Consider the following 26,002-nt stretch of genomic DNA (forward strand, 5'->3'; position numbering starts at 1 on the left):
CATTTGCTTCCTGGCCTCGTTGTGGATCTTCCTTAGGTGCCCTCGCCAGATTCCTCTGTGAGCCGTAAATCCTCTTCCAGGCCCCACACAGATTCTCCAAACGTCCTCAGCATCCATCAGCCAGACCCAGACTCCACTTCCTCCTCAGCACAGGAACTCCTCCCCTTCCCATAGAGTTTGTGATGCAGTAAGTCATTTCTTAATTGCAGCCTCAAACCTGCATTTACAGTTCACTATGACCCTTCTGAGGGTCCTACTCAGCCCCTAAATTAGTATTCATTAAACTTTATAGGGTAAATAAGCATTTATCTTGTCTTAGCAAAAGTCACTACAAAATCGATTCTTGTACTTTGCTGCCATCTACTGACCAAAGAGCATATTGCAGTTTAACATTACACACTAGAATTAATCCATGCGTCACACCCTTACATTTGCACTATACATCTGTTTTATTCGGCATAAAGGAATGCTTTGCATGGCTCTGCACACTGTCCTGAAATGAGGAATAATCTCCTTCATTTGGGATATGTGATGGAATGAGCTACAGTATGTGAATACCTTCTGCTCTAAGAAGGCTTTTACTGTGATTCGGCTGGAGGACCTCTTGATTCTTTTAATCTCTTCTCACCACACACACAAAGTTTTAGAGGATGGACAGCTCAAACAGGTACAGATAGTAATTTATGCACACAACCAGGTGCCCCCCCCCCCCCCCCAAAATAAAGAAAATACAAGAGGTTACAGTACAGAGAGCATCATGAATTCCTTCTATTAAAAAAATGTCCAGCAACTTTAGCAACCCCTTCCCTTTTAACCACTGATATACACTATGCAGTATTTCAGTAAGGTATTGATTAAAAGGACAGGGATGTCTGACGTTTCCAGACGTTTCTTTAATAGCAGCAATAGGTTCATTTTGGTGTTTTCTGGGGACACACCTGGATATGTGCAAAGATTAGGATCTCTACCTGTTGGTGCTGGCCACCCTCTTTGTGTATTTTCCCATCGTGGACGTGCGTTGCTGAATCTTTTTCTGTAGCTTTCAGTAATACAGAATTGGCACTATACATTCTGTATACCAGTGCTTTTAGTAGTAAGCTATTATCAAGTAATATTTTTCAGTTTGCAGGGTAGACCAGGGACTGGATGGAAAGGGATCACTTTAATGCAGTTGGCCAACTTGAACATGTATTTCAGTATATGCAAAGTGAGAATCCCTGTTTTTTGCGCAAAAGTTTGCAATGATAATGTCAGGGCTTTTTTTCAGCCAGAGCATGGCAGAACTGAGTTCCACCACCTTGTGCTTGCAGCTCAGTAGAGCCACTTGTAAAGACAGAAATAGTTAGCGATTAGTTGTGAGAGCCAGCAGCTTTCCATTGCATTCTATGGGGTTGCCTTTTGCAGCTAATTCCGAGAACTCTTGCATTGGTTCTCACAGCTGATCACAAACAGGGTGCATTCACAAATGTGATTGCACCCTTAAGGTGGCAGGGAGGTGCAGAAGAAGGTTTGAAGTGCAGAAGTGTAGTAGGCACTGGTGCTGTGTGTCTGCAGCTAATATCAGTTGCTGCCTCTATGCATGTTGCTGCCCAGTGGCCGTTGCAGTGATGGAACTTTGAATACGGGCTTGTTCACACCATGTACCTTCATACTATCTGAACTCCTGTTCCTGCACATACTACCCATCATCATACACTCCACACTGCTCTACTGGTCATACTACCTGCTGTCATACACAGCACTCATTTCCTGAACATGCTATCTACTATTATAAATTTCACATTCCTCTCCTGCATATACTACCCAATATCATACCTCTACACTCCTTTCCTTGACATACCATCATACACTGTACTCCCTATCTGCATGCACCGTCATACACACTGTACTCCCTATCTGCATGCACCATCATACACACCGCACTTCTTATCTGCATGCACCGTCATACACACTGTACTCCCTATCTGCATGCACCGTCATACACACCGCACTCCTTATCTGCATTACAGTCATACACACTGCACTCCTTATCTGCATGCACCGTCATACACACTGTACTCCCTATCTGCATGCACCATCATACACACCGTACTCCTTATCTGCATGCACCGTCATACACACTGCACCCCTTATCTGCACGCACCGTCATACACACTGTACTCCCTATCTGCACGCACCGTCATACACACCGCACTCCTTATCTGCACGCACCGTCATACACACTGTACTCCTTATCTGCACGCACCGTCATACACACCGCACTCCTTATCTGCATGCACCATCATACACACTGCACTCCTTATCTGCACGCACCGTCATACACACTGTACTCCTTATCTGCACGCACCATCATACACACCGCACTCCTTATCTGCATGCACCATCATACACACTGCACTCCTTATCTGCACGCACCGTCATACACACTGCACTCCTTATCTGCATTACCGTCATACACACTGTACTCCTTATCTGCATGCACCGTCATACACACTGCACTCCTTATCTGCACGCACCGTCATACACACTGCACCCCTTATCTGCACGCACCGTCATACACACTGCACCCCTTATCTGCACGCACCGTCATACACACTGCACCCCTTATCTGCATGCACCATCATACACACTGCACCCCTTATCTGCACGCACCGTCATACACACTGCATCCCTTATCTGCATGCACCATCATACACACTGCACCCCTTATCTGCACGCACCGTCATACACACCGCACTCCTTATCTACACGCACCGTCATACACACTGTACTCCTTATCTGCATGCACTGTCATACACACTGTACTCCTTATCTGCACACACCGTCATACACACTGCACTCCTTATCTGCACGCACCGTCATACACACTGCACTCCTTATCTGCATGCACCGTCATACACACTGCACCCCTTATCTGCATGCACCATCATACACACTGCACCCCTTATCTGCACGCACCGTCATACACACTGTACTCCTTATCTGCACGCACCATCATACACACTGTACTCCTTATCTGCACACACCGTCATACACACTGCACTCCTTATCTGCATGCACCGTCATACACACTGTACTCCTTATCTGCACGCACCATCATACACACTGTACTTCTTATCTGCATGCACCGTCATACACACTGCACTCCTTTCTTGCACACACTGTCATACATACCGCACTCCTTTCTGGCACATACCATCATACACTCCATACATGAATGCCCCTCAAATAAAGTACATTATACAATGGCTTGCTGAACACACAACTAAAAAAGTTGTCCCTGGAACTCTATCTGAAATGTTGGCAACCCTGCTCTCTGTACATAACATATTCCTGAACTCTGTACTCTCTACGTAGTGCACTCCTGAACTCTGCACTCAGTATGCAGCGCAGTCCTGAACTCTGCACCCTGTACGTAATGCACTCCTGGTATTTAACAATGCCCCTTTAAAACCCTTCTACTATTAGTGCAATTGAACCATACCCATCATTTAATGTGGTGCGCTCTCCCCTGCGATATGGGACCTAATTGAGTTCCTGCACTTTATTTCTGAGAAAAGCCCTGGATAATGTTAAGGTTAATGTGTGGTTATACCTCTTTAGCATCTCATGTCTTGTATATATAGAAGGCATTTGGGATCTGAGCACAGACATATTTTCATTTCTACTGCATAATACAGATCAGTGATTAGAAGGGCAAGTTTGCTTGAAGGTATTGGGCTATTCTTTAATAGAAGCAATAAATTATGCTCTCTGTGCTTTACACTCCTCTTCCCCCTTGTATATAATGTATATATAAAATGAATGGGCAGACAGCAATAAAAAGCTGATGGAACTTCTAACTCTTCCCCACTTTATTAAAAAATTTGGGCTGAAGTTGAGCTTTATATTTTAATTGCACAAAATGATTACTGATCACAGATGTGACATCATTATGAAGGGTCCTTGTCACTCTTGGGTAGTATGATATCTGAATGCAACCTTATATAGAGAGAACATTTGATATCTATAGTCTTACTATTTTAGTGTATGTATCTTTAATACTGTTTGTGTATATATATATATATATATATATATTTTTTTTTTTTTAAACCCTGTGCTATTTTGCCATTTATCCAGCTACTAGACCTGTCTACAAAAGAGCTGGACCTCCCCAGACCTGCCTGCAGGCTGTATACTATAGATGGTACCGTTGTCTTGGATCTTTCTAGTTTGGTCACTTGGGCTGTGAATGATTTCTTTAAACAAAACAAGGAGCAAGTCGGGGATGAGAAAGAACAAACCGACAACCAGAATGGTGAGAACCTCTTTGAATTATAGCTTAGGTGTCTTCTCTTATGAGTCTTAGAGGAAACCCCCCACTATTTGCAGGTGAAGGAGTTGTCACCTTCTCTATGGATTTTAATATAGTTTACAGCTCAATGTACTTATACCTGCACTATGAATGTTTTTTATTTTATTTATTTCAGGTACATATATAGCGCCATCAATTTACGCAGCGCTTTACATATATATATTGTACATTCACATCAGTCCCTAACCCTCAAGGGGCGTACAATCTCAGGTCTCTAACTCACATTCATACATACACATATTAGGGCCAATTTAGACAGGATCCAAATAATCTACCAGCATGACTTTGGGGTGTGGGAGGAAATCGGAGTACCCAGAGGAAACCCACGCAAGCACAGGGAGAACATGCAAACTCCAGGCAGGTGGTGCTGTGGTTGGGATTTGAACCAACGACCCTAGTACTGCCAGGCGGAAGTGTTAACCATTTAACCACTGTGCTGTCCAATAATTGGAAGAGGGTGTCATTTCTGAGTGTCGTCTGGCTGTCTATGACTTCAACATAAAAAAGCATGCAGCAAATAAGGCAATAACTCCTGCTCTTCATATTTGTTTCAAGTCAGAAACTTCAGAAACCAAAAAAGAACTGATCTTCAGTGGACATTTTAATAATATGAGTCATAACGATTGAATTATATTAATAGTGCAGTCTTGCCTCTAGTATTACTAGAATCTTTATTGCAGCCTTACTCAAAACAGAGGAACACTTGAAATAACTTTCTGGTCTCAGGGAACCCCTGATAAAAATTATTATATCTACAACTCATGATATGTTAGTGGGATGGTCAGTGGGAAGAATGCTCCTCACACTTGTATTCATTGGGAAGAATGACCCCCTAACAGATAGATAAAAAGATCTATGGTGCCAGTAAGAACTTTTTTGAGAGGCAGAAACTGCTCATTGTTCAGGGAACCCCTATCAACCTCTGGAGGAACCCTAGAGTTCCACAGAACCCTGGTTGAGAAATGTTACTTTATTGTTTATTTGGATTATCTCCTTGTTAGGCTGAATGTCAGGGCTATACATCTGTCCTTTCCATTGTCCAAGTGTCAGGCAAAGGGTCAGACTGTAAGGCTGTCCTATCACTTGCCAGTTCTCATAAAAGCAAAGTAACAAGGGTACAATTAGGATTACATGAAAATAAATAAATAATGTGTTGGTTTTTTTTCCCCACCTCCAGTAGCTTGGACAGAGATTTATTATCCCTAAGTAGGTTAAAGAATAGCCTCCATAGGTGCCAAACAGCCTACAAACCAGCTACCATTTCTGCTCAGTAGTAAAAAATAACACATGCCGCTCTGTGAGGGGTAAGTCTACGACTAAAATGTACAGATTCAGATCTACAGCAGACAAGGCTCTTTCCCAGGGGCAGACTGACCATTTGAAAACTCGTGCACTGCCCGTGGGTCATTCGGGGGCCCCATTAGATGCCCCGGTACCTTTTTCATAGGCTCTTTTGAGTTTGGGCAAGGACACAGGGGCCCCATGATCCCCTATTGCTTGGGGGCCCCATGAGTTGTCAGTCCGCCCCTGCTCTTTCCCGACCAGTTCAATTAAAGTTATTGAATCGGCTAGAACATTTTTCAAAAGGGAACACCGGCAAAAGCGTTCATAGGCAAAAAAATATAGATATACTGGAGCACTATGAAATAGTTTTATTGTATTGGAAGATACTGAGTGGAGTTCCTTTTAGTGGCTTAACAAGATCCTGGATGTTTATACCGGCCCCATTATTATTATTACACAGGATTTATATAGCGCCAACAGTTTGCTCAGCGCTGAACATTATAATGGTAGACAGTACACGAGACAGTAACAATACAATTCAATACACAAGGGGTTCGAGGGCCCTGCTCCTTGGAGCTTACAATCTAGGATATGGTGATAAGTGTGGCTGACTATGTCACCAGCTAGAATAGGTCTATAACAGAGGATGAGTCCACTGGATCAGGGAAATGACTGAAAGTTGAGTCTCCTGCATTTTGATGGATGTCTCATTTCTTTTGGACATTTTGATATTATTTGAAAGTGGAAAAGAACACAACACATTTTGAACTGTTTGGACACTTTTATTTTTGTATTGTGTGAAGTGGAGAAACAGCTTTAATTTATATGTGAATATTGACGTTGCACAATAAGAAGTATTCATGTTTTTGTGCTATGGTTTTAGCACACACTATTTGCACTCATCAACTATTGCCTTTAGAGCATTGTTCAGATAGATTTTATTAGTGCTGTATTACATATATCTATATTTTTATGGTGGTTGATGAATTATTCAATTTTAGCATTAGCTGCTAATTTTTATTTGTTTTTTGTATATCTACATATTCTGCCTGATATAGGTTTCCGGGGAGTATATATAGATACACATATACTGTACATACACAATGCTATTAATATCTGCCAGGGGGCAACACACAATAACGGGGCATACACAGACATACAGTACATCATAGAGCTATTTCATGGGATTTGAAATATAAAGGTGTCTTTACTATGTATTCTTTACCTGTAGATCTTGAAACTGACACATCTATTACAGTAGCACAGATGGGTTCTGAAGAGGTGCTGCTGGATGAGTATTTGCTGTCTTATATTCTGCGACATCCTATTGAAGTTTGGGTGTCTTGTGGAGAATCCTTTATATCACCACATGGTAAGAATTATTATTTAAATATAACATCCCAGTTTCCTAAAAGTGAATCCATGCTTCACCCTTACAGCACAAAACTACAGGTTTGGTTTCATGATGCCCCAGAAGCTGATGATATTTCCTATTACTCCCATTCAGTCTCTGGATGCAAGGTGGAGTTAGCCCTGTGTAAATGCTAAGTTATAACAAAGAACTTACACAGGGCTAATGACTTTCTTCCCGACCCGTTATGAAAGTATAGGTGACTGAGTGGACAGTTGTCAAAAAAGAGGGCCGGGACAAAGTCATTCAGCTCCAGGGGCAAAGATGCCAAACTGTACCGGTTCATGATGCACAAGCTTAGGGGATCCTACACCCAGCAGTTAGTAGTTTGTCAAATTCACTTCCACTGTCACTACTCCTGTCAGCAGGGGTGTAGATAAGGGGGGAGTCAGGGGGGTCTGAACCCCCCCCCCCAAGGAGAGTTGCCAACTATCCCTGTCCCTGCAGGCTGCAGCCCTCAAAATTTCTACTCGCTAGCGAGTGGAAATAAGGCGGAGCCAGCGAGCAGCGCCGAGACTAAGGGTGTGTGGAAGGGGTGGCGGTGGTTGCAGTGACAAGAAGCGCTCTCCTGTATGCAGCTGAAAGCCGCATGAGGGAGAGGAGGAGAAACGGCTTCCAGCAGCTTAATTGAAAGCCATACAGCAGAGTGCTGCTTGTCACCGCAACCACCGCCACCCCTTCCACACACCCCTAGGCCCGGTGCTGCTCGCCGCCCCCACCGCTGCACAGAATGGTTCGGTTTCCTTTCTAACCCCCCCCCCCCACCACCACCACTGTGTTCTTCTCAGTGCCCAGCCCCTCCCTCCCTCCATCCTCTGCACCAATAGGAGAAGAGGAGAGAGAGGCTCGATCTGCTCTGCCTCCACCTGTGCCCGCCCACGCTCCAGCCCGAGCAGCTTCAGAGGCGGTGAGGGTGGAAAACTGAACACAGCAGCCGACAGTCACAGCTCTGATCGATCCTCCTTTCCTTCCCTTTCTTCTACCCCTTCCTTCTTTCCACCTTTTCCTTCATTCCTTCAAGGGGGAGAAGTTGGGGGGGGGCAGTAAAAATGCAGCTCAGCTTTGAGATGTACCCCCTCCGAAAAAAACATTACCTACAGCCCTGCCTGTCAGCCTTGTAAGAAGGAGCCCCCATTCCTGCACTAAACCATTGTGCCCAGGGCAGCCTCCCCTCCCTGCCCTCCCCTTGTCCCAGCCCTGCTTCACATGCTCCTCTGTACCTGGAAATGCTGTGTATTTTTTTGCATTCTCAGCAGCCCAATTGAATGGTGGAAGGCAAAGGGAAAGTGAGTAATGGCTGCTTTTGTTGCCGCTATTAAAGATAACCTGTTACTTTCCCCTGCATTGGCAAATCATATGCTCACCTTAAGGTCATTGTCTTTTTTTTTTTATCAGATACTTTTTATTGATTTATAGTATTTGTAGTTACATTAAGACAAACACTCAACTCACTTTGCTTCAGTCACAAAAGTATGTGGCACATGAACATAGCTTCACATAATACATCTGATCGGAGAACTAATCCCAGCAACGGTCATTGTCTTTAGGTAAAATATGTTGACAGTTTATTGTTAGTTAAATATATTAGTAATCTTTGTAGACATTTAACAGATGAACAGATGAATAATAACAGGTGAATAATAAAATGGCTTCTCAGAGTCCTCATGCACACTAGACATTTTGATAACGCTGGTAACGTTAGCTATGTAAAGTCACGTTAAAAACGAGGTTTTTTTAGCTTTTTTTAGCATTTTTGCATTAGCGTTTTGCCATGTTTAGCGATGTTTTTCCACAGTTTTCAGCGTTTGTGTTTTTTTTACCAAAAATTAATTTTTTTTGGTCAAAAAAAGTCCAAAAATATGGTTTGCGGCATTTTAACGCATTTTGCTGCGTTTTTCAGTTAAAGCGTTTTTACAGCTAAAAAACTCCTCTAGAAACCCACTAGTCCTGGGGTTTTTTTCCAGCCAAAAAACGTTCCCTTGTTAATGATAACAAGAAAATATAATAGATCCCCTGCAGCCAGCACAAATACTACCCCCAGCAACAATAGACCCCCCGGCAGCAAAAAACCCCTTCCGCAACAATAGACCCCCGTCAGAAACAATTGATCTCCCATCAATAAACATCAATGGACCCTCCAGCAGCCAGGAACTATAGACCTCTTCCTCAACAGTAGATCCCTCCCAGCCACAAGTGACCCCCCAGCAACAATAGATTCTCCCCAGTGACAATAGATCCCCCAGTAGCTAGCATCAATAGACTTTCCAGCACCCCTTGCCATTACATACATTTAGTGTTGGAGGTGCCAGACCTGCGTTCTCCCACTGAAAAAAAAGCCCTGGTTATTACTTACCCAATGGCTGACTTGGGCTGAGCACACCTTATATCTCTCTTCCTCTTTCAGACATCCAGAGATAGTTGATCCAGGGAATATGTGATTGCCTTAGGGGATCAGAAAGGATTTCTTTTCCCTGTTGGAGCAAATTGGACCATGCTTTGTAAGAGTATTTTCCCTTCCTCTGGATTTACTGTGGGTATAGGTTTCTGTATAGGGAAGCTTTATTGGTTGAACTTGATGGTATTTTGTCTTTTTTCAACCTAACTGACTATAGTTACATAGTTAGTCGACTGAAACAAGAAAATGTCCTTCCAGTTCAACCATTAACAAAAAAAAAGTTATAATCCTATACCCACAGTTGATCAAGAGGAAGGAAAAAACCCAGCAAAGCGTGATATAATTTGCTCCTGCAGGGGAAAAAATTCCTTTCTGATCCCCCGAGAGGCAATCGGATATTCCCTGGATCAACTTTACCTATAAATGTTAGTATCCAGTTATATTCTGTGTATCTAGGAAAGAATCCAGGACTTTTTTAAAGCAATCCACTGAGCTGGCCAGAACCAACTCTTGAGGGAGTCTATTCCACATTTTCACAGCTCTCACTGGGAAGAAACCTTTCCATGTTTGGAGATTTAATTTATTTTCCTCCAGACGTAAATAGTGCCCCCTTGTCCTCTGTGATGACCTCAGGGTGAATAGCTCTACACCGAGTTCACTATATGAACCACTGATGTATTTATACATGTTGATCATATCCCCCCTTAATCTCCTCTTCTCAAGAGAGAATAAATTCAGTTCCTCTAATCTTTCCTCATAGCTGAGCTCCTCCATGCCTCTTATCAGTTTTGGTTGCCCTTCTCTGTACTTTCTCCAGTTCCCCAATGTTCTTTTTGTGAATTGGTGCCCAAAACTGAACTGCATATTCCAGATGAGGTCTTACTAATGATTTGTAACGGGGGAAATGATATCTCTCTCTCTGGAGTCTATACCTCTTTTAATACAAGAGAGGATTTTGCTCGCTTTAGAAACCGCAGCTTGGCATTGCATGCCATTATTAAGCCTGTGATCTACCAGAACACCCAAATCCTTCTCCACCATTGATTCCCCCAGTTGTACCCCCCTAGTATGTAGGATGCATGTTACTTTGTACCTATGTTACCTGACTTACCAGTGCCCACCGCCACCCCCTTCTGAAGTGACCATTGATGGACCAAGAATGAATCTTAATAATTCACAATAAAAGGTTCCTACCTCTACATGTGTATAAAGCGATTTTTGTACCTAAACGTTTAAATGTAGAGGGTTTAATGTAAATGTGAAGAATAATTTGTGTTCCCAATGTAGCTGTGCAACGATCAGAAAGACAAGAGAAAAGACATTGGTTACAGAAGAAGGAGATTGTGATTGGTCGCAGCTTGATGAAACACAAAATGAGACACTTACAAGGTAATTCTGAAGTGGAAGGTAATGGCGGGTATCTCATGGCGACTCTGTTACCCAGGACGTTTACTTTGGAAAGTGAAAATGGAACATAGAATTTGTAAAAAAATATTTGGTTAATCAGAGTATTCTCTCCCACAAGCCAGCAATAAGTATATACATTTACCAACCACTCTATTAGGTACACCTTGCTAGTGCCAAGAAAATACCAAGAAAATATGCACCACCAGCACCAGCCTGAACTGTTGATACAAGGCAGAATGGATCCATGCTTATATGTTGTTTATGCAAAATTCTGACCCAACCATCTGAATGTCGCAGCAATCAGTTTGCTCATTCTCCTCTGACCTCTGACATCAGCAAGGCGGTTTTGTCCACACCACTGCCGCTCACTGGATATTTTCTCTTTTCCAGACCATTCTCTATAAACCCTAGAGATGGTTTTGCGTGAAAATCCCAGTAGATTTTTGAAATACTCAGACCAGCCCATCTGGCACCAACAACCATGCCACGTTCAAAGTCACTTAAATCCACTTTCTTCTCCATTCTGATGCTCAGTTTAAACTTCAGCATGTCTAGATGCCTAAATGCATTGAGCTGATTAGTATTTTGTGTTACCAAGCAATTGAACAAGTGTACCTAATAAAGTGGCCGGTGAGTGTATGTCGGTTGTGCAGATCCAAGTCTAAGAAAACCTCTTCTGAGAGATACATGTCATCTGCTATTGCTGCCATCTAAAAATGCTAGTTGCTTGGCTAATACCATGATGTAGGCTGTCATGTTCATTTAATAGTGTATGACAGTCTTCTAGATTTAAAATGCACAGTAAAATTTTTCATGTAACATTGAACATTTTGTGATTGGTCGTTAGTTCGAATCCCATCCATAGCACTACCTGCCTGGAGTTTGCATACTCTCCCTGTGCCTGCATGGGTTTCCTCCAGGTACTTCAGGACCCAACATGTCATGGTTTTATTCAAAGTAAAAAAGTAACTCACACGTGTTCAGAAGTGTTTGCAGGATTTAAGGTAAAGCTAAAATCACAGCAAATAGTATTCTTGGTTATAAAGGAGTTACAGCATCTCCAAAGGCAACGGAAAATATCCATTGTAAGCATGTTCTCCCTGTGCCTGCATGGGTTTCCTCCAGGTACTCTGGTTTGCACACTCCAAAGACATGCTGGTAGGTTAATTGGCTCCTGTCTAAATTGGCCCTAGTATGTGTATGAATGTGAGTTAGGGACCTTAGATTGGACACCCCTTGAGGGTTAGGGACTGATGTGAATGTACAATATATATGTAAAGCGCTGCGTAAATTGATGGCGCTTTATAAGTACCTGAAATAAATAATAACAAGTGAGTTTTATTAACCACTTTACATCCAATCATTGTAAGTAAACAGCTAGGTGGCACCCTTACTAGGTGGACATACTGTAACAGTGCTAAGCCCTGCCACTGTGTGAGCCTATGGTAGGTTAATTGGCTCCTATGTAAATTGGCCCTAGTATGTGTATGTATAATTTTAAGTTAGGGATCTTAGATTGCAAGCTCCTTGAGGGCAGGGACTGATGTGGATATACAATATACAAAATATATGGAAAGTGCTGTGTAAATTGTCAGCAGTATATAAGTACCTGTAATAATAATGCGATTTGCATGCCGTGTGACTTGCAAATCGTATGCCAAGTTGCACCCTATTGTCCGCTATTAGAGCGGTCAAATCTGTGCTGTTCTGACTTTGTACATGCACTACTTTTGGTGTGATTTGCATAGACATCTGTGTCAGATAGCTTGCAAATCGCACCTGATATCGTCATGTCCCCCGACTTTAAAATTGTGCAAATTCACTGTAAGTCGCACGATTTCAAAGTCGGGCTTGATGTAACCGGGGAGCTAATAACTCAAACAAAAAGTGTGATGTGTTGTATGAACACAGGGTGGCACTGTTTCACTGTTTACCATATTCATGATTCTTTGCAGTAAAGTGTTCTGCCAGTTCAGATGAGTGTTCTAAGAGATCATTTCACTGTAAAATGTATGTAAACCCAAAATCTATGTTTAAGCGTGTTCAGCATCATGCTATATACAGACTTTTTTTTAAAAATGGTATAAAGCCTTACACTTTTTACCTTGCTTACATTTATATAAACTAGTTGAGCATAGGAAAATAAATCTTACGTTAGCCAGTGCATTCAGAAAGTATTCAGACCCCCTTCACTTTTTTTGTTATGTTGTAGCCTGATACATCAGTTGTTTAAATTCATTTGTTTTCTCATTATTTTACATTCAGTACCCCGTAATGACAAAGTGAAAACAGAAATTTAGAAATTTGTGCAAATGTATGAAAAAGAAAAAACTGAAATATCACATTGGCCTAAGTATGCAGACCCTTTGTAACAACACTTGAAACTTAGCTCAGGTGCCTCCCATTTCTCTTGATAGTTACTGAGATGGTTCTGCAGCTTGATTGGAGTCTACCTGTGGTAAATGAAACTGACTGGACATAATCTGGAAAGGCACACGACTCTCTTTAAGAGGCCTCACAGTTGACAATGCATACTGTATCCGAGCAAAAGCCCATGAGGTCAAAAGAACTGCCTGCACAGCTCAGAGACAGAATTATTTCAAGACACAGATCTGGGGATGGCTACAATACAATTTCTGCTGCACTGAAGGTTCTCAAGAGCACAGTGGCCTCCATAGTTGTCAAATGGAAGACATTTGGCACAACCAGGACTCTTCCAAGAGCTGTCACCCAGCCAAACTGAACAAGGAGGAGAAGGGCCTTAGTAAGATAGGTGACCAAGAACCTGATGGTCACTCTGACTGAGCTCCAGAGATCCTGTGTGAAGATGGGACAGAGTTCCAGAAGGACAACCATCGCTGCAGCCCTCCACTGATCTGGGCTTTATGGCAGAGTGGCTAGATAGAAATCTCTCCTCAGTGCAAAACACATGAAAGCCCACTTGGAGTTTGCAAAAAAGCATCTGAAGGACTCTTAGACTGTGGGAAACAAGATTCTCCAGTCTGATGAAACCAAGATTGAACTGTTTGGCCTCAGCTCTAAACGTTATGTGTGGAGGAAACCAGGCACCACTTATCACCTGCCCAATACCATCCCAACAGTGAAGAATGGCGGTGGCACCGCCATGCTGTGGGGGTGTTTTTTAAGCAGCAGGGACTGGGAAACTGGTCAGGGTTGAAAAGCTGAATGGAGCAAAGTATAGAGATTTTTTCAGTGAAAACCTATTCCACAGCGATTAGGACCTCAGACTGGGCCAAAGGTTCACCATCCAATGTGACAACGATCCTAAGCACATAGCCAAGACAACAGAGGAGTGGCTTAGGGACAGCTGTGTGAATGTCCTGGACTGGCCCAGCCAGAGCCCTGACTTGAACCCTATTGAACATCTTTGGAAGGACCTGAAAATGGTTGTCCACCTACAGTCCCCATCCTACTTGATGAGCTTGAGAGGATTTGCAAAGAATAATGGCATAAAATTCCCCAATCTAGGTGTGCAAAGCTTGTTGTGTTATACCCAAAAGAACTCTAGGCTGTAATTGCTGCCAAGGTGCTTCAACAAAGTAAAAGGTCTGTGATATTTCAGTTTTTTCTTTTAAATAAATTCACAGACATTTCTAAAGTTCTTTTTTACCTTTGTCATTATGGGGTACTGAGTGTAGGTTAATGCGAAAAAAATGAATTTAAACAACTGTAGTATCAGGTTGCAACAAAACAAAATTGAAAAAAATGAAGGGGGTCTGAATAGGTTATGAATGCACTGTAGATGTCCAAAAATATTTTCATGGTTTTTGTTCACCATCACAACCTTTGGTTTTCTGTGCATCATTTCCCCAAATGTCAGATCAGGAAGCATACACTCATCGCTTAACCTCCCTGGAGGTATTCCTGAGTGTAGCTCGGGGTAAAGTTTCAGCACCACATGCAGTAACCCCCAACTACACTCAGGAATACCCTGCGGCGCTGCTCCGGGATCTCTTCTTCACTTACCTTGTCCTTGCCGATGCTGGCATCTGTCTTCCGGGTTCCGTTCCCTGTGACGTCAGGACGTACGGGGACGGAACGGCAGGAAATTTAAAAATGTGAAAAAGTGACATTCACTAAATACACTAAAATCACATAGTATAACATTACTGTATCAAACCATTTCACATACATTTTGTCCCGAGTGCTTTGTCCTGTGCCCTGCCTGCATTATTACTGTTCTTTCTGCCTGCAAACTGAGAAAAATCCATGGCGTCCAAAAAGTGTCCCTTTAGGTCAAAAGCGGGTTTAGACCAGCTAGAGAACAGTGATAGTAAATTAGAACCACTTGCAGAATTGAGTGATAATGATTCGTGGGGAAATTCGTCATCAGACACTGAAAACAATTTTGCTACTTTACTCAGTGATGTGCGAACTTGGCGCTATATTTCAAATTTCAGTGTTTTTGGTTTGATTATATTATTGAATTAAATTTATTATTATATTATTATTTTTTATGATTATTTATTAAATTACAATTTATGATTTTGCGTTTCAAATTTTATCATACCCGGGATGTTTACTAGACTTGTTCGGACAGATTTCAGTGAGTTATTCCTAAAAATTACAGGCCTACAATAAAAAAAAATACAATCCCCCCATTCCCCCTCCTTGGGGCTACATGTCCTATAATTCCACCTCCACTACAGCCACTGCACATGCATGCCCCATCCGGCTTCCCACACCTACACACTCACACAGCCTGTAGATCTCCAGTAAGACCTGGATACAGGATTGAATGCTTTGTCCCACCCAAGACACTTTGAGGTCTTCAAGCTCCAGACCCCAATCCGGGATTACGAAACCCGGAGAAAACTGAGTACCCAGTTTCCTCAGCTCAAAGACACTATTCCGGAGCCCCACTCTCTTTATTAGTGTAAACCCTGTGTCGCTTTTCCATAGGCTTACACAGTGGCAGGGCTTAGCACTGTTACAGTATGTCCACCTAGTAAGGGTGCCACCTAGCTGTTTACTTACAATGATTGGATATAAAGTGGTTAATAAAACTCACTTGTTATTATTTATTTCAGGTACGAACCTCTTTGAATTATAGCTTAGGTGTCTTCTCTTATGAGTCTTAGAGGAAAACCCCCACTATTTGCAGGTGAAGGAGTTGTCACCTTCTCTATGGATTTTAACCACTAGCCTACAGGGCACTTATACCCCCTGGTATACCCTGATTGGACACAGCTGATTACATGACCAAGCTGACATCTTCGGCTCTTTCCGTGATTGGTGATCCGCTGTGTCCTAGGGACACAGCGCATCGCCGATCGCCGCGCTGCACGCTCCCTGAGCCGCGCATGCGCAGTGAGACTGGGAGGATGTCATATGACGTCCTCCCAGAACGAGAGAACCACCTTGCGCCCGTCATATTACTATATGGCGGGTGGGAGGTGGTTAATATAGTTTACAACTCAATGTACTTATGCCTGCACTATGAATTTATTTATTTTATTTATTTCAGGTACTTATATAGCGCCATTAATTTACGCAGCGCTTTACATACGTATATATTGTACATTCACATCAGTCCCTGACCCTCAAGGGGTGTACAATCTAAGGTCCCTAACTCACATTCATACATACACATACTAGGGCCAATTTAGACAGGATACAATTAACCTAACAGCATTTCTTTGGAGTGTGGAAACCAGAGTACCTGGAGGAAACCCATGCAGGCACAGGGAGAACATGCTTACAATGAATATTTTCTGTTGCCTTTGGAGATGCTGTAACTCCTTTATAACCAAGAATACTTTTTGCTGTGATTTTAGCTTTACCTTAAATCCTCCAAACACTACTAAACATGTGTGAGTTACTTTTTTACTTTGGTTAAAACCATGACATGTTGGGTTTGTACTACTCGTTGTGTTAGCAATGAACAATGTAGGTGAACACTTCTCTAAAAGTTGTGTACTTTTTTGTGGGTTGTGTAGGGTTTTTACTGCTATCCAAGGCACAGTTAGAGAGAATGCCCCTCAAATACTGTCCCAGTCACAATGATTTCACCAGATAGCAAGTGAAAATTTCCAACAGCAACACAAACAGAAATAAAAATGTATTTTTTTTTATTATTTACTTTTTATTGATTTTCAAAATGCTTACAACAAACAGTTGCATAAATCATAAAATAAACAATAAAGAACAAAGAAAAAGGCTCATCGATGAGAGGTATATAGGTACATACAATGTCAGTACATAACAGTGAATTAGCCATCGTTTTCAGACATTTGAGTAGGTAAATCAGAAATGAAAAGATCCCACGGTTCCCAAACTGCCTCAAAGATGGGGACAGAGTTAGCATGCAAAGCAGTGAGATACTCCATTCCTCTAATCTCTGCTATAACCTTCACCAATTCCGATCGTGTAGGAGTCGTAATAGAAAGCCAATGCATGTTAATGGTTCTCCTGGCCACTGTTAAAACATGGGAGGATAGTTTCCTGGCAAATTTGGAGAGGTCTGAAAAAGGTAGGCCCAATAAAAAGTGGATGGGCTCAAATGCGACAGGAGCCTGTAAAAGTAGCTGCAAAAGGTTAAGGACCTCTCTCCAGAAGGGTGCAATGTGCTGGCAAGTCCAGAAAATGTGGAAGAGAGTGCCAGTTTCCTCGCCACATCACTAGCAGACAGGAGAAACACTCGGATTGCGAGCATGGAGAACCTCAGGGGTCTTATACCAAAACATCAGTATTTTATAAGTGTCTTCTTTATATACTACACATATAGATCTGGAGGCAGCCTCCCAAATCCTACTCCACTGATCCAAGGCAATATCATATTGGAGGATTCGGGGCCATTTGTGCATATAAAGGTGTGTATCAATAGTATGGGCACAGGCGTCTTAAAGCAGCTTATAAGTAGAGGAAATTATGCCCTGCTGGTACGGACCCTGAATGCAGATGCATTCAAAGAGAGTAGGCTTCACATGGGTTAGAGAGGAGGTTTTAGAGGAAAAAAAGTGGCGTATCTGTAGATAAGGATGAGGAGACATACAAGTGGCTTTTTGAATCTCAGAAAATGATTTAAGCTTGCCAGAAAAATGTATCTTTTAATGAAGTAGGGAAAGGAGACCCCTGTCAGCTTTTTTTTTGCTTGGCAAGTAGAAGAAAGGTCTGAGACAAATCTCTTAAGGTAGTAGATGTTCTCAGTCAGGTCTTAAGTAATGTAGAGGAAATGATTCTCCCTCGGCAGCTCTTCCGGGAGTGGTGGCCAAAGGCCAGCTCCTTGGTAGAGTAAGGAGTGGGTGTGAAATAAGGAAAGCTTCAAAACCAGGGCATATATGAGTTGATTTACTAAAGCTAGAGAGTGCAAAATCTGGTGCAGCTCTGCATAGAAAGCTTAATTGAACAAGGTGAAGTTAGAAGCCAATTGGCTACCATGCACAGCTGTACCAGATTTTGTGCTCTCTAGTTTTAGTAAATCAACCCCATAACCCCATAAAGTCCAAGTTCAATCTTTTTCAATCTCTTACGTCATAACCAGCATCTTGAGCGATCATCAGGCTAATTACTCTTTCAGGATTCTTCTAGTGTTATCAGTCCAGTAAAAAAGTTTGCTCACCAGTACCAAGCCCTGATGAAGATAACCCTTTGAAACCCTGGAGTGTGTTAGCTTTTATGATATAGACATCTGAATAAAATTGAATCTAGATTGTATACGTTCTGCTTTTGGTGCTTCCTTTCTTGCAAACCGAGCTTTTATTGTACCTGTTGACAGAGGCAGACTGACAACTCATGGGGCCCCCGGGAAATAGGGGATCATGGGGCCCCTGTGTCCTTGCCCAAACTCAAATAAGCCTATGAAAAAGGTACCAGGGGCATCTCATGGGGCCCCCTACAGACCCCGGGCCCTCGGGCAGTGCCCGAGTTTCCAAATGGTCAGTCCACCCCTGCCTGTTGATGATTTTCCCTCACTTGTTCTCTAGTAAACTGTCGTCATCATTGACAGTGAGTAAGGGGAAATGTCCCTAACAGAGCCACTGATTGCAGTGAAAACCTGACCAAAGTTCAAACCCTTCCCTATTTTATCAAAAAAGTTTTGCCAGGACATACACTTTAATTATTGTCTTTTTTTTGTGTTGTTGGCAGCTCGACGTGTGACTGCTCTTGCCCCTCCCGCCATGGTGCCCACTACCAATCCCACCCAGCCTGTGTCTGTAGAAGGTGGCTGGTCTGAAGTCACTGACGAGGAGCTAAGACTGAAGGAAGAACTGGAGAATGTGGAGGTGACATTGAATTATACTCTTTGTTTTTATATCTAAAATGGCTACGTGCATGCCTGCATACAGAAAGTTTGGTGTGCTTTCAGAAAACGCACCAAAACCGCCTGATCTAATGCATGCAGGACCGCATGCAGTGGACTTTCTGTGTTCAGGGCATATGTCCCTGTATGCATACAGCCCTTACATGAGTACCGCTCAGAACAGTGTATATTTCAGCCCATTCATGATTTTGACAGGCTGCAGGTTGTACACTGGACTTGTGCCTCCTGGGCGCCCCAAAATGCTGTTTTTATGTTGTACAAGCCAAATAGCCAATGCACAAGAGCCCTAAAGTACAGTATATATTTACTTATGTCTAGATAGTAGTAGTTAGTCACATTCAACTGGATTTGTTCTTTAAATAATGGGCAGCACAGTGGCTAAATGGTTTGCACTTCCGCCTGGTAGTGTCGAATCTCTAGTTCGAATCCCAGCCACGGTACCATCTGCCTGGAGTTTGCATGTTCTCCCTGTGCCTGTGTGGGTTTCCTCCCACACTCCAAAGACATGCTGGTAGGTGAATTGGCTCCTGTCTAAATTGTCCCTAGTATGTGTATGTATGAATGTGAGTTAGGGACCTTAGATTGTACACCCCTTAAGGGTTAGGGACTGATGTGAATACAATATATATGTAAAGCGCTGCGTAAATTGACGGCACTATAGAAGTACCTGAAATAAATAATGTTTTGTAGTTTTTCCAAGACACTTCTTCTGTTCTAGTAAGTGTCAGGAACATACTCCAGCACAGGGGCGGACTGACAACTCATGGGGCCCCCGGGCAATAGGGGATCATGCAGCCCCTGTGTCCTTGCCCAAACTCAAAAAGCCTATGAGAAATGTACCAGGGGCATCTCATGGGGCCCCTTACTGACCCCGGGTCCTTGGGCAGTGCCCGAGTTTCCATATGGTTAGTCCGCCCCTGCTCCAGCATTTATAGCCATACAGTTAGTACAGACACCTTAATCCAAAAATATTTGTAACTACATATACTGTAGAATATAGGAAAGCAAAGTGACTCATGCAGCCGGAGGGACCAGGAATGTCCTGGTATGTGTATGCAAAAAACAAAGCACACATAACTAAGGGGCAAAGAACTCAGAGGAGAAATGACTGGCAAAGCTTGGAAGTAAAAATGACACTAAGGCCCCTTTCACACGGGCGGTTAGATTTCAGCTTTTAGCTGCGTTTAGAGGAACTTGCTTACCGCAACTAAATGCAGACAATGAATCCCTATGGGTCTGTTCACACACTGGGTTTAGCAACGTTTTCATAACGTTTTATGCAGGAAAAATAAAATTGACTGCGTCCAGAAGTGATGTACTGCAGCTATCTGTACAAAAACACAGTTATTTGCAGTACAAAGAAAAAATAAGTAAACAGTTGCATTAGAAAAGGCAAGAATTTAACAGTTGCGTTTATTGAAATCGTAAAAAAGTATAACAAAGCAAGGTACATAGAAAAGGCAAGAATTTACTACCACAGCTAAACACAGTTGCATGTAAACGCACATAAACGCAGATAAACACAATGTACAAACGCAAGTGACCTCTGTACTAGGAGTGTTGGATTTGCAAAATAAAAAAACATGCTTTTACAAGCGGCAGAACAACCTCCCGTGTGAAAGACGCCTTACTCCGGTCACTGCAACAGTGCTGACAGTTCTGGGAAACCGATCACTGTAGTGGTGGATCCCTGGAGATTGCTGGTAGCTGACAGCTCCCTGTGGTCAGCAGAGGCTGTCAGTACAGGCTGGTGATGAGAAATGTTTTGTTCAGGCTGTGGTGGAACTACAAGGCAAGGAAGAAAGAAGTGATCTGTACTGGCCTTTTGAAGTAAGCAGATTAATGCCCCTCGCCTTGCCCTCCCCCCCCGGCTACCTAGAAAAATTGTTATTGGTGATGCTTGGGTATTACCCCTGCTATGTGGAATGATCTTACTCCGCAAGGCCAGCGCAGATCGCTTCTTTCTCTCCCTGCTGTCTGGTTCCACCATAGGACTGCTGTCCAACCAGTCTCATCACCAGCCCGTACAGTGATCAGTGTAAAAAAACTGTCAGCATTATTGCAATAACTGGAGTAAGTGTAATTTCTACTTTTTAAATTTAAAGGATAAGTTCACCTTTTAGCAAAAAATAATAGATGCACATTTTTTGGCAGGTAACAAAATGTGCAGGGGCGTCCCTAGGGTTGGTGTTACCCGGTGCGATAACACCTGGTGACACCCCCTCTGACAATCGTGTCCCCCAGTATAGGTTGCATGCCGATAATCCCCGCAGAATGGATCGGATCTGCGGATTGAGCATAATGGATCGGAGTCCGATCCATTATGCTCCCCAATCCCCAGATCCCATCCATCCTGCGGGGATCATCGGCATGCAACCTATACTGGGGGACACCAAACCCGCTCCACGAAAAGGTAAGTTATAAAGCAAGCTGACGATCCCCTCACGATGGATCGGATCTTCACATTGCAGAGCATAATGGACCGGACTCTGATCCATTATGCTCAATCCGCAGATCTGATTCATCCTGCGGGGATCGCCGGTTTGCTTTACAACTTACCTTTTTGTGGAGCGGGTCTGGTGTCCCCCAGTATAGGTTGTATGCCGATGATCCCCGCAGGATGGATGGGATCTGGGGATTGGGGAGCATAATGGATCGGACTCCGATCCATTATGCTCAATCCGCAGATCCCATCCATTCCGGTGTCACCTTGTGCGGTAGGTGTCACCCGGTGCGGTGCGCACCCCCCCCACCTGCCTAGGGACACCACTAAAAATGTGCATTTATTATTATTCGTTTTGGGAGCCTGTAAAGCATTGCACCATTGATTAGCAGATGGTGAATTTATCCTTTAACCAGTCATTTGTCCTTTGGGTTGTTTGCACCTGAATAATATCTGCTTTAATCCAATCACAATGGAATGTGTGAAAGCAACAACATGTACAAGAGAGTGATTGGCATAGCTGGACACTCATCCACAACCTTGCCTTCCGGGAGCTCAGAAACAGTGACACAATGGGAAAAGGTAAGGAAATAAGCAGAGGCTGTTGTGCCAAATTACATACCGACCAGTATGATATGGTAGTATGTCAAAAGAAGGGGCAACAGCTTGACCATGCTAGACTGTACTAGGCTCTTAAGCTTTAGGAATTGCCACTATCCATTTTCTTTAAGCCACCTGTCCCTTGTGTGTGGTACCACCAGTTTGTTCCCTCTATATACAGTAGGTCATCCTGTTAGCGCTAGTGTTTCTGATATTATAAGTTAGCCAGAGATGAATTTCCATCACTGTTGCCTGTAGGTATGCAATTTATGGTGAACCAAACAATACCACTCTACTAAAATATCCTTTTGTACACAGAACTTTTTCTTATATTTCTGGTATTTCCTTAGCTTAGAACAGTGGTCCCCAAACTGCAGTCCAGGGGCCAGATGAGGTCCTTTGCCTGCCGTTATGGAGTCCTTGGGGAACTATTCTTCCCACTGACACCAACAATGGGGTACTATTTCTTCCATTGACACCAATGACAGGACTCTATTCTCCCCACTGACACCAATGACAGGACACTATTCCTCCCACTGACACTAATGATGGGGCACTGTTTAATCCAACTGATTCCAGGACATTTTCTACTCCCATTGCCCCCTGAAGTCCGAAGGACAGAAAATTAACTCTTTGTTTAGAAAATTTAGAGATTCCTGGCTTAGAATAATGTCACCATGTAGAAACAAACTTATATGAAATTAAAGTATTTCTACTCAGGGAAAGAATATGTAAGGATATGCCTGCTCCGGCTATAGGCACATGTCTGCTGTGCCTAATGTTAAATGCAGCCCAGAGGTCACTCACATGGAAGAAAAATTTATCTGAAACATATTTAAAAAATATTCTTCCCAATTATATTGTCATATAAAATCGGAAGAATATATTTAAATACTATATATTTTTAAAAATATATTTTTTAGATATATTGTTCAGATTTTTTTAACATATAAAAAAAGTAATTTTAACATATATTTTTACATATATTTGTAAATGCATACCAAAAATGTAGATTTGTATTTTCAAAGACATACAGTATATTTGAAATTTCATATATTTTGCAATAAAAACACATTTCAACATGTAGTGTGTGTGTATATATATATATATATATATATATATATATATATATACTGTATATACATATAAAATTAAAATTGTAGCATTTCAAATATATGGCAATATATTTGGGAAGAATATTTTTAAAATATATTTCAAATATATGTTTCTTGCATATGGGCAGCGATGGCATACAGCATTTTGCAATACATTATGGCCCTATGTAAAATAGGTTACCTGGCTTTAAACAGTATCCTGCCTTTTTATAAGACCAGAGTTGTCCTCCAAGTAACATTCATCTGCTGCAGTAATTAATAACTCATATTTAAAATACAGGATTTCTGCAATTTATTTTCTTATAAATGCCCAATAAAACTATATGACCATTTAATTTATGGAAGGTTTGGGTTTTGGTATTTTTTCTTCTGTGCAATAACTATGAAAGTAATTTTGAAAACAAGAAAACGATAATCTCCTTGAACCAATTATAAAAGTAAAAGGTTTTCAGTGTGAGCAATAACAGAAGTCGGAATGTGAGGACATTTCTCACACCATTTTATTTTATTCCTTCTGATATATTACATTTTTGCTTTCTGCTTTCCATCCTTCTAATCTGAGATCTGAGCCAAGCAGAAGACTCTTCTCTTATAAAGATTTATTATCAGTGATGTTATCCTCCTGCTGTTTTTTTTTTTGAGTTACTCCTAATAAAAAGCTTAAAGCCTACACAGCCTGTGTGCTCCTTCCCTAGATGCGGCTCTCTGATAGTCAGGCTTCCCGTGTGAAGGTTCATCCTGCAGTAGCAAACAGCGAGAAATCCCTGTACACCTTTCCCACCATGAAGCGAGTCCTGGCTTACAGGAATGGGGGCAATTCAGAGCAAGCTGTATATGTTTGGGGCAAATCTCTGGAAGAGGTAAGATTTGCACATCAGTTAAGATCCAACACTGTCAACTGCTCTGTGAGTTACTTTTACCATGGCTTCTTCCAAATGGCAGATTCTATATGTTGAACGTGTTAGCTGTACATAAATGCTACTTCTCCCCAGTCCCATGGCTGATTTGGTCCTACAGAATATTGTATGATTTTTTTTTTTCATAAATAATAAAGCAACCCAGTTAGGACATGTGTGGGGATATCATTGCGAACCTCTTATGAAAATGCTAGTTGCTTGGGTGCTATATTAACCACCTGGCTGCAGGTTTTGAGTCACAGACCCAGAACAAGTAGAGAGTTAAGAAGAGTCAGAATTCCCTATCTGCATACTTGTGGTGAGTCAGTGACTTAGTAATGAACCCAATGAAATAGCATGACAGCATCTAACGCTTTTAGAAGAGGACTGCAGTGGCATTCCAAATGTTTCTTTTTTTATTGACAGAGTAGGTAGAAAGTCTTGGAATACATAAACTAACTTGGATCTTACTGTAGAAGAGTCTATAGTCTATAGAACGATATCTCTGGTTAGGCATCTCTAATGTACAAACGGTCAACGTTTGGCCACTTCAGACTGGATAGAAAGATGCCAGTGATCACAGGAGTGCCACACTGTTTGTTTGAAGTCCAAGATATACAAATAATTATTTTTTATCTGATATAAGCCAACACGTTTCCACGACTTCAGAATTTCCCCTTCATCTGGGCTTTAATGGTTGAGGTGGGAAACATTGGACTCGATGTGGTTAAAGAGGTAACTGAAACAATGCAGACACATGCAATTATGGATACAGATTCAAGAAGCAGCAGATGTTTGTTGAAGCAATCAGTCCAATTTCTCCCTTCTCCATCAACCATTAAAATCCTGATGAAGGGGACCCTCTAAAGCCTTCAGAATGCATTGACCCCCTAAATAGCTGCTGGTGAATTTGGTCCTATTTTCCCCTTAGAGCACACACAGCCAGGCACACATCTTTTCCTGCATTCTTCCACTGACTTTAAAGAACAGTCTAGGGCAGCAATGGGCAAACTACGGCCCGCGGGCCGTATACGGCCCGGCGGACCTTTTAATCCGGCCCGCGGAGCGTGCTAAAAAAAACACAGCCAGGGCAGGCAAACATTGGCTGTCAGGATGTGTGTAGGCGGGGCAGTGTGACGAACGTGAAGGGAGCTAGGCTCCTCTCACAGTCCGCCCTGAAGACCGGAACGGCGCGGGAACACGGCGAGAGGAACGCGCGGAGCAAAGGTAAGTGAATTGACACAGGGGGGACTTGGCTTACTACTTGGGGGGGAATAGTACTATGGGGGATGAAATACTATATAAGGGATGAATTAATATGGGGGATGAATTACTATAGGGGGGATGAATTACTATGGGGGATTAATTACTATATGGGGGATGAATTACTATATGGGGGATGAATTACTATAGGGGGGATGAATTACTATGGGGGATGAATTACTATATGGGGGATGAATTACTATATGGGGGATGAATTACTATATGGGGGATTAATTACTATGGGGGATGAATTACTATGGGGGATGAATTACTATATGGGGGATGAATTACTATGGGGGATGAATTACTATATGGGGGATTAATTACTATATGGGGGATGAATTACTATATGGGGGATTAATTACTATGGGGGATGAATTACTATATGGGGGATGAATTACTATGGGGGATGAATTACTATATGGGGGATTAATTACTATGGGGGATGAATTACTATGGGGGATGAATTACTATATGGGGGATTAATTACTATGGGGGATGAATTACTATATGGGGGATGAATTACTATGGGGGATGAATTACTATGGGG

At 42.3% G+C, this 26,002-nt stretch overlaps 1 protein-coding gene across 1 annotated transcript in view; it reads left to right on the forward strand.

The window, feature by feature from the left end:
• LOC149465262 (doublecortin domain-containing protein 1-like) overlaps positions 1–26,002 on the forward strand; it is a 182,897-nt gene that overhangs the window by 148,679 nt on the left and 8,216 nt on the right. Inside the window, exons 18-22 of the mRNA XM_089673493.1 lie at positions 4,120–4,297; positions 6,870–7,010; positions 10,732–10,833; positions 18,961–19,097; positions 23,989–24,153. Coding sequence (XP_089529619.1) covers positions 4,120–4,297; positions 6,870–7,010; positions 10,732–10,833; positions 18,961–19,097; positions 23,989–24,153 — 723 coding nt within the window. The remainder of the gene's footprint in view (positions 1–4,119; positions 4,298–6,869; positions 7,011–10,731; positions 10,834–18,960; positions 19,098–23,988; positions 24,154–26,002) is intronic.

Source organism: Staurois parvus, unplaced genomic scaffold (genome assembly GCF_062004578.1).
Source record: "Staurois parvus isolate SC_StPar_1 unplaced genomic scaffold, SC_StPar_1.0 ptg000138l, whole genome shotgun sequence".
NCBI lineage: Eukaryota > Metazoa > Chordata > Amphibia > Anura > Ranidae > Staurois > Staurois parvus.